The sequence below is a fragment of the Azolla caroliniana genome, unplaced genomic scaffold (assembly GCF_043228905.1).
Source record: "Azolla caroliniana isolate FFs.n. ecotype wild unplaced genomic scaffold, voAzoCaro1.0.p SCAF_5, whole genome shotgun sequence".
NCBI classification, from domain to species: domain Eukaryota; kingdom Viridiplantae; phylum Streptophyta; class Polypodiopsida; order Salviniales; family Salviniaceae; genus Azolla; species Azolla caroliniana.
The window spans coordinates 10,631,540-10,640,611 of record NW_028230440.1 but is presented as its reverse complement, the minus strand read 5'-3'; the positions used below and the strand labels follow the sequence as shown (position 1 = coordinate 10,640,611).

General features: G+C 40.4%; 2 protein-coding genes across 2 annotated transcripts; one reads left to right on the top strand and one right to left on the bottom strand.

The window, feature by feature from the left end:
* Positions 1–473: 473 nt before the first annotated feature.
* LOC147864127 (aquaporin TIP1-2-like) lies at positions 474–2,705 on the top strand. The gene is made up of 3 exons (XM_087319802.1): positions 474–662; positions 1,099–1,349; positions 1,929–2,705. The coding sequence occupies exons 1-3, from the start codon at positions 530–532 to the stop codon at positions 2,307–2,309; spliced, it is 765 nt and encodes a 254-aa protein (XP_087175928.1). The 5' UTR covers positions 474–529; the 3' UTR covers positions 2,310–2,705.
* A 1,123-nt stretch (positions 2,706–3,828) lies between these two features.
* Positions 3,829–8,729, bottom strand: LOC147864126 (uncharacterized). The gene is made up of 5 exons (XM_087319801.1): positions 8,557–8,729; positions 7,225–8,458; positions 4,927–7,136; positions 4,662–4,806; positions 3,829–4,345 (listed from the first exon to the last, which is right to left on the bottom strand). The coding sequence occupies exons 1-5, from the start codon at positions 8,668–8,670 to the stop codon at positions 4,254–4,256; spliced, it is 3,795 nt and encodes a 1,264-aa protein (XP_087175927.1). The 5' UTR covers positions 8,671–8,729; the 3' UTR covers positions 3,829–4,253.
* Between the last annotated feature and the right edge of the window lie 343 nt (positions 8,730–9,072).

Genomic DNA, 9,072 nt, shown 5'->3' with positions numbered 1-9,072 from the left:
GACATGAGCATGTGAGTGTCGATGAGATGTAGGCAAAGGAGGGAGGGATATATATGCACATGCGACAAGGGACGAGGATGACTGGGAAAGGGGGTCCCCAAAGACAAGTTAAAGCTGTATAGGTCCCCATTGTCAATAATTCTTTCCTCCTTCCTTTCATTAATTTAAAAAACCATAAGGAACCCCCAAATTAAGGTAAGGGACATGCATATGTACATACGCACATACATGATACATACATGTCCATTTGGGCTTTTTCCTAGGACACAATCATACATACATACATACATACATACATACATATAATGATACATAAATGTACACAAACATGACCTATACATAACATATAATATAGAATTTTAGGCCTCATGCCAAGAGCATTCATTCATTATATCCTTCTCCCTATATATAGAGGACAAATAGGCAGACAGAGATAGGGGTGTGTGCTATACAGAGATCACAGTTCCAGAAACAGATCCAAAACTAGCTAAAAGTAGAAGAAGATCGGATTGTTCACTGATCCTACACCATGCCTCTCCAAAACGTTGCCGTTGGTCGTTACGAGGAGGCTTCACACCCCGACACCTTCAAGTCTGCCCTCGCTGAATTCATCTCCACTCTCATCTTCGTCTTTGCAGGCGAAGGCTCCGTCATCTCTTATGGTATATACAGCTATAATACCTAATGCATACATTTCTACTATCTATTTGTGATCCCTTCATCCAACCAATTAGCTGCATTTTGTGGGCGATTGCTCTTCGTTAATCCAGGAATTTGGGGGTCTTTGTATCTAGCACCTAATGTGTGTTCAATTCCATTAGATTTTTCGTGAGTTCCGGTGATAAAAGCTTTCTTGGCTTGGCTTGGCTTGGCTTGGCTTGGCTTGCATGCATGCATGCGTTCATGCGTGTGGGTCCATTTCCATTTCAGAATTCATGATCTTTTTACTCTCAGGGTTTATATGCTTGTAAACAAATATTAGCCTTCTATGTTACAGTTATGCCAGTTTAATGATCAATTTTTCTTTACGTTGGGGCATAGTATATGATCATGGATTAATGTATTTATGTATGTGTGGTCATGTGATTTTGTTTGTAGCAACCTTGACAAGCAACGCATCTTTGTCACCCGCGGGACTCGTTGGCGTGGCACTAACTCACGGATTTGCACTCTTTGTGGCCGTCTCCATCGCCGCCAATGTGTCCGGGGGTCATGTGAACCCTGCCGTCACCTTCGGCTTGTTCCTCGGAGGCCATATCTCATTGCTCAAGGGCATTGTCTACTGGATCGCCCAACTCGCTGGTGCAGCAATCGCTTCCCTTTTGCTTGTCTTTGTGACCGGTGGAGCTGTAAGTCCCATGACCATGGCCTAAGTACAGTGCATCTATGCGTTGTAATTTCCAAAATTGCACCTGGGTTTTTGAGCTAGAGTTGTATGTATATATATTAGTATCTCAACAAATGTTTTTAGCTCCATGTGAGAAAGAGCCCATCGATCTCCCTCTGACGTGTTTCATTGCCTAGGATATATTGATAATTTGATCCATCATACGTCTCGCATATCTAGCTAGGTTCAATGTGGTGTTCGTAACTTCTCAACATTTTCTCCCATGCCAGTTTCCCTTATGAGGCGCCTGAGCTTATGTACTTTAGGCTTCACATACCTAGCTAGATGTGGTGTGGTGGGAAAGTAGGGTTTAGGGTTTAGGGAATGGCTGACCCCAAATTCGTCAATGTGGAGTCATTTTGTATGGCATGAACTCCGAATTCCTCCATGTGAAGTCCTCTGTCTCGAATGCTTGTGAATGTTAGATTCAGATCATGGACTCATTGGCATGGAAAATATGTGAACCTTCTTGACATGGATAGTTAGTATATAAAGTTCTCACATCATTATATCTGATATTCAAAGAATTCCTTGACTGCAGACAACCTCCCCACATGCATTGTCCTCGTCCGAGACAGTTTATGAGGCGTTGGTGCTCGAGATTGTGATCACATTTGGGCTAGTGTATACGGTGTATGCAACCGTAATCGATCTAAGGTCCAAGGGGAACGTGTCGATCATCGCACCCTTGGCGATCGGTCTCATTGTTGCGGCCAATATCTTGTTCGCAGGCGCTTTTGATGGAGGATCGATGAACCCCGCCCGCTCTTTCGGACCCGCCCTAGTTGCCTGGGACTTCACCAACCACTGGGTCTACTGGGTTGGGCCTCTTGTCGGTGCTGCCCTTGCCGCCATCATCTATGAGTACCTCATCATTGCACCCCCAGCCACCCACCAACCCCTCCCTTCTGCTGAATATTGATGATTCATCCCTCATTTCACAGTCCTTTTTTTTTCTTACAACATATTTGATGAATTCTCCAGCACTTCCCAAATAATCTTTTTTAGAGATTTGTCCGTCCCTTCATTAGATGAGTTAAAAATTATGAATGGGGTTTCCATCTTATTTGAAATCTGTATTGCCCTTTTGCTTCACCATGCCTACATTGGACTAGTAGTAGTATTAGTACATTGCCATTTCCTCGCCATGAAGAAAATGGATGAAATTTCCTGGAATTTGTGTACGTTTCAATCCGTTGGCAGGCATGGCCACGTGAAAACTAAGATATAGCTGGAAGACTCCATAATTTTATCTCTTATTGATTAAATGTGCTTTTATTCCCTTGCAATGATCATTCTATCCTCTTTTGAATGTCAATGATAATTTGGTGTTCCCGGAACTTAGCCCTATGTACATTATGATAAGATTGTCTGAAATACATAAGGCAAATGTCCACTGTGAAAGCATCAACATTGAAACGAAAACGATAAAATGAACTCCTAAAGCCAGCTTAACAAGGATTGGTTTGCCTCAGTAACATCGTTTACCAAGCCAAAGAACAAGCACAATACACAAACTGGTCCTAGATTCTTTTAACAGATGTTAAAACTCTATATAAGGTTTGAGTGGGCAGATGGCTGAACAAAAGAATGTACAAACTGGTCGCAAATTTTTAACAAATTCCTTGGAACCCCAAGGTTTGACTGATTGACCTCAAAACCTTTGCACAAAATAATAATAAGACTCACCATTCCAAACAAATTGATTAGAACCCCATGGTTTGACTGATTGACCTCAAAACCATTGCACAAAATAATAATAATAAGACTCACCATTCCGATGTTAATCAATCCAAGCCTATGTATTCATTCTGGCAAAGACAAGCCTTTACTTTGCGCATGCAAAATTCACCACATTCACTTCCTAACTTTGTTACGTTCTTGTTTAGAGTAGATTCGTGAACATTCCAAACTGTTACACAAACTGCATTACTGTAGATACCCACCAAAGGTTTGTGAAAGATGCAATCAAGAGCTCTAAACAATTTCCAATATTTAGGAATTACTCCAGAAAAGTATTTGACAATCAATTTAAAAGACACATTGAAAAACAATCGATGAGCTTCCACAGATACGATGGAACCTTATAAGAGGCACAAAACACCCAGTCTTGAATAGAGGCAAAATTTGAGAAGCGAACATTGTCATCAATACTACTTTCAATAGCCATTTTCCAAATTAGTGAAATAATTTAGAGCTCTTTGATAGAGATAAACCCAACATACATACACATCTAGTTCTTGCCTACCCAGAAAATAATATTATTCTCAACGGCCATTTTTCGATTTAGAGAGATCATTTTTCCAATTAGAGAGAAAATAATCCTACTTTCAATTAGATAGAGCCAAACTAATACCTGATTTCGACATATGACTTCACTCCATATACATACATACACATCTAGTTCTTGCCTAGCCAGATGAGACATGAACAAAAGATGATACAATTGCCAAGTTATCTAGAGCTAATGCATCAAGATAAATCCATTAAGTTTTATCTCAAACACTGTCTTTTGCAGAAAACATAAGATGTTTCCATTCATAATCTCATTTTGATAATAAGACAGAATAAAAAGCTTGAATTATCATCAAAGTTCATACGGAGAAGGTGATCAAGCTTTTCCCTCCATTAAAGATCAATGCTTCTATTCATAGGTTCATATACCAAGGGCCATAAAGTGTAATAATAATAAAGAAAACTAAGCTACACATAAACTCTTATAACCAAGCTTTTGGGTTAGGAAAACAAATCCCACCATTGAAGTTATCATGAAAAAAGATCATTATATCAGCGAAATATTGCAAAGAAAATGGACGTATATGGGAGGAGCCTCAGCACACCATCAATTAATCTTCCCATGAATTTGTTATCGATGGAGAGATCTCACTGAATGATTAATCTTTTGGCATGAATTCAATGCCAAACGGCTCGGTGTCATCACCAGTCGATTCTCTGTACCTTCAAGCAACAAAAAGTTATGACCTTAGACATACAACTGCAGAGAATATTGAGCCATATGTTGAATGAACAGTTTAACTAATGACAAACTAGGATAAATGGTGGAAGCTCCCACTAAAAAACACTAAACAGATCTGGCAATAACATGGATCCACAGCAAAAGTTCAAATTTCATGGATTGCTCATTTCACAATCATGGGTTTTAATGAATGTTCAAGTCATATAATGGATGGATAGGAAGAAAATCAAACAATAATGCTGACCCATGGTGTAAGCTCAAGCATCACAAATGAATTAAATGAAATATTTTATCTACCTGTATCACTATGATCCAATGCTGGTGATTGCACTTTTCCTACACCATGGGCAAGGCTCCCAAGCTTTCCAGTAGGAGTTCCTCCTCCTGAAGAAGCTTGCCTCACGTTTGAAGGCAAACTTTTCAAAGCAGATCGCTTTCCAGCCTGCAAGAAGGAAACGAAACAAAGCAAATCCGTGTAACTCAATTGATAAGACTCAAGTCTTATAAATTTGTAAGGAAATTTTACTTCATTAAAAACCTCTTTCATGATGTCAAAACTTACAGATGAAGGAGAATCATTTGATTGAGACAAGGTTGTATTATTCATTAATTTTGATGACAGCTTCCATGGCTTCTTCACGGCAGACAAGGGTGTAACTGACAGATTTTTTTCACTAGGTTTCTCTTTGTCTGTTGCTTTGCTTTGAGCAATATCTATCGGAAGCACCTCAGTAGTTTCTACTACCACCGCACTCTCAGAAACCTTACTCTTAGTTTTATCCTTCTTTTTTACCATCTCTTTAAGCTTTCTCAGGCTCAAGGAGGATAACTGGGCTTTCTTTGGTGATTGCATCAGTTCACTCTCTGTAATGATGGTGCTACTGGGGTTTAGTTTTGCTTCCTCACATGACTGGATGGCATCCACATTTGCTGCTTCTAGTAACTGGGCATCATCTTCACTTTCTATTTTCATACCCACAACTAATGGTTCTGTTATAAACATGCCCTCCGTTTCACTAAATGTATTTATTTCATCTGTCATGCTTTCCATCAGATCAACTTCCATTAGCGATTGCATCAGTTCACTCTGTACAATAGTGGCATTACTGGGAATTGGCTGTGTTTCCTCGCTTAGCTGGATAGCACACACATTTACTGATTCTGGTAACTGAGCATCATCTTCACATCCTACTTCCATATACACATCTGATGGTTCCTCAATAGACTTGGTCTCATTTTCACTAGATACATTTGTTTCTGCTATTATGCTATGATGTCCTTCCAAAACTGCACCAACTATCACATCACTTCCTATCCAGTCAACTTCTTCAACTAAGGAAACATCGGTTTGACCAATGTCTGATGAAATCTCAACAACTTCATCCACAGAAGTGCTCAAATCAGCAAATTTCTGTACTATCACATCAATGTCAGCCATTGCATTTTCAGGTATCACATTTTCCATGGTACACATTTCTGCTTCAGCTGCCGCATTTTTAGATACCGGGTTTACAGATTCAGATTCTAAATTTTCACTACCTTCTACAGTGATACATGCTTCAACCTCAGCATCACGCTCTTCTACAGATTCCTTACTCACATCAGAAGCCAAACCCATGTATGCAGGCTCACCCAAAGGCTTAATATCCTCATTGACATCTACAGCACAAAGAGTTTCTTCCAGATGTTTAGGCTCTTTCAGATGTTCCATTTCAGTAGAAACATGCTCACCAGACTGAGTTTCATCTAATGCTTCAGTATCTTTCATGGTTCCCTCATCCTCAATTCTTGAACAAAGTTTCGAAATTTCCATATTATCATTATATTCTATGACAGAAAGTGTAGCATCTACACCATCACACACCTCCAGAGGTTCCATGCCTTCATTTATTTCTTCCGTACAGAACTTAGTATCTTGATCTTCATATGCATTCAAAGAGTTTGTCTTTGGAGACTTGGTAGGAGAAATATCATTACAAAAGATGGGCAAGTCAAGAACAGTATCACTGCCCCCTACATCTACATTCTCCAAGGTCACGTTTTCATTGATATTAACGAGGCCATTATTTTCAGCACAAGAAGCTACTATTTTGACATCGCTGGCGGAAGAGGCTTGGGTTTTTGAACTTAAAATGACATCATTAAAGCTTACCTCTTCACTCTGAGGTTCAGACAAACCATTACCTTTAGTGTCCACATGAGGTTCCCCTGATTCTTTTTTATCTTCTTCAGCTTTTGCCTCATTTAACATCTTTGATTGGACATCGTTATCACAATCTGAGGCACATAATTCACTTGCATTGCTTTGCAATTCTGAATTGCATGATTCAGAATATATTGTAGAATAAGACGTTGGAAGTGTTGACTGAATACCATTCTCCTCAGTACCATGATACCCATGAGTATTTTTCTGAAAATCGGAATTAAGCACTGTGTTCTCCACTAGAGATAGTAGCGTCCCCCTTATAAATTCATCAACATTTGCAGACTCGGATTTCTCAAGAAATCCAACATCATCAACATCTAGCAAATCCTCTTTAGAGGGTGATTCATCCGGACATTCTTCAATTGTACAATGAAGAACACATATTGGTGCATTGGAATTAGCTGAAGAATTTTCTACACTGTGTAAGGAAGAGATATCCTCAGAGTGTTCCTTAATTATACTTTCTGAAGGGAGAGCTTGACTTAAATTCTCCACACAAGCATCCTTGCTGAAAACATGTTCAGCCACAACATTAGACTCAATTCGTCCATCATTTGGATCGGTCACTGCACGCACACAAATCCAGATTAACGAGCTCGTCAGTAATAAGTAGCAAAAACGAAGTAAATTTCAATCTCATAAATAAGTTTATACCTTTGACTACAGATAATGAAATGTTTGAGAACTCGGAGCTGGATTGAATATCATCAGACAAGGTAAGCCCCTCAAAATCCTTACTAAGGCATGGTGTCCGAGCAACAGTCTTTCTCGTAGAACAGCCAGTTCCATCTCTCGCATCAGGAGTGTCAGAAGGCAGTTGCTCTTTCCTGGTATTCCTTCGTGTTATTGGAATCGATTCAATCCTGTTTGCAGTCTGACCAGAGATCAAAGATTTACTAGCACTCCTAGTAATCCTTCCAATGGATCCTCTTGTGACTCTACAGTTTAAACCACTATCAGCCATGTCAAACTTATGTGGCGTTTCAGATATGTCTGCAGAAGTAGAGCTCGATTCATTCTCAGACTTATCCACACGTTCAAATGCAGAATCCAAATGCTTCTTCTCCAATGCGCCTAAAGTAGACCGATTGCTCTTCTTAACAGAGGTTACTGCAGGAGTAACAAATACATTATTGTCATCTACAGCTGAAATCTCTGACAAAACGCTATCAAGCCCATTATTCTTCTTCAATGCAGCTCTCGGAGTTCTCGGAGGTCTACTTCTGCCAACAGTATCTTCGACTTCAACTTTAGTGGAAGCATTACTCATCAAACTAACATTTGCATTTCGGCGTCGAGAAACAGAAATGGAGGTTGTTTTATCAGCCTTCTCAGCTTTTATTTCTTCAGAAGAAGAATATACTGAGCCCTTCCTTGCGCTAGATCGGGTTACACTAGCTACTTTCTGGACAACAGTTTCAGATTCAGAAACACTGCTCTTCAAAACAGAGCTTCTTCTTCCAACAGGGGTGGCTGCAGTGGGAGTTCCTCCAACCGACAACCTTGTGCTAGTTCTGGTCTTCTTCACGTTAGAAAGAGATGTCATATCTACAACAGGATCCTCATAACTCTGCATCACCTTCACCTCCACAGTCTCAGAGAATGAAACTGACCCTTTCTTTAATCTTGATTGAGTAACCAAGGGATCGACCATACATTTCCGAGGCATGCTCCGGCCACCAAAATCATTGTTTTCGGTTTCATCCCATACATTCTCTTGTTGCCGTTCTACACTGTTAGAAGGGGTGTCCATATATGGACAATTATCCTTCTCTAGAAGTAGAGAAGCTTCATAATCTCCATTATCTTCTTTCCGAAGCGCAGGCCTCGGCGTAGCCTCAGAGGCATCGATTTCCATGTTAGCGCCAGCTTCAAGCTCTGGTTTTCTCTGCCGAAAATAGGTATAACCGACAAGTTAAAATGAAACAGAAAAAGGCATAAGGAGATAGAGTAGAGTACACAGATAAGTATAGATGATATGCTTACGTTTAGGAGCGCAGACAGGCAGTTGGCCATTTCCATGTTGGTCTTATTAGCAGGAATGCCATGCATCTTGCACAGGGTCTGGAGCTGGCGTCTTGGCAGGGAATGATAATCCATGGCGGACAAGGAGATGAATTTACCTGATGATCTCTTCTTCCTCTCACTTCCCTTTGTTTCCGCAGCTGCGTCTCCTGCTCAGAAACCTCTCTCTCTCTCTCTCTCTCTCTCTCTCTCTCTCTCTCTCACACACACACACACACCCTCTCCCTCCCCCTCACTGTCGCTCTGTAGACTGTATGTATCTCCCCTTCTGTGCAGCGATGGCGTTTCAAGCTGCTTCTATCTATATATTCAAATATTTGAACCCCCTCCCCCTCCCCCTCTCCTCTCCCAAACCCTAAAACATCCAACGATTCAAAAACCCCGTTTTCACACACACACACACGCCCAAACGCCCATCTCTCTCTCTCTCTCTCTCTCTCTAACTAAACTTAGAAGTTAGAAGTTAGTAAGTACCCT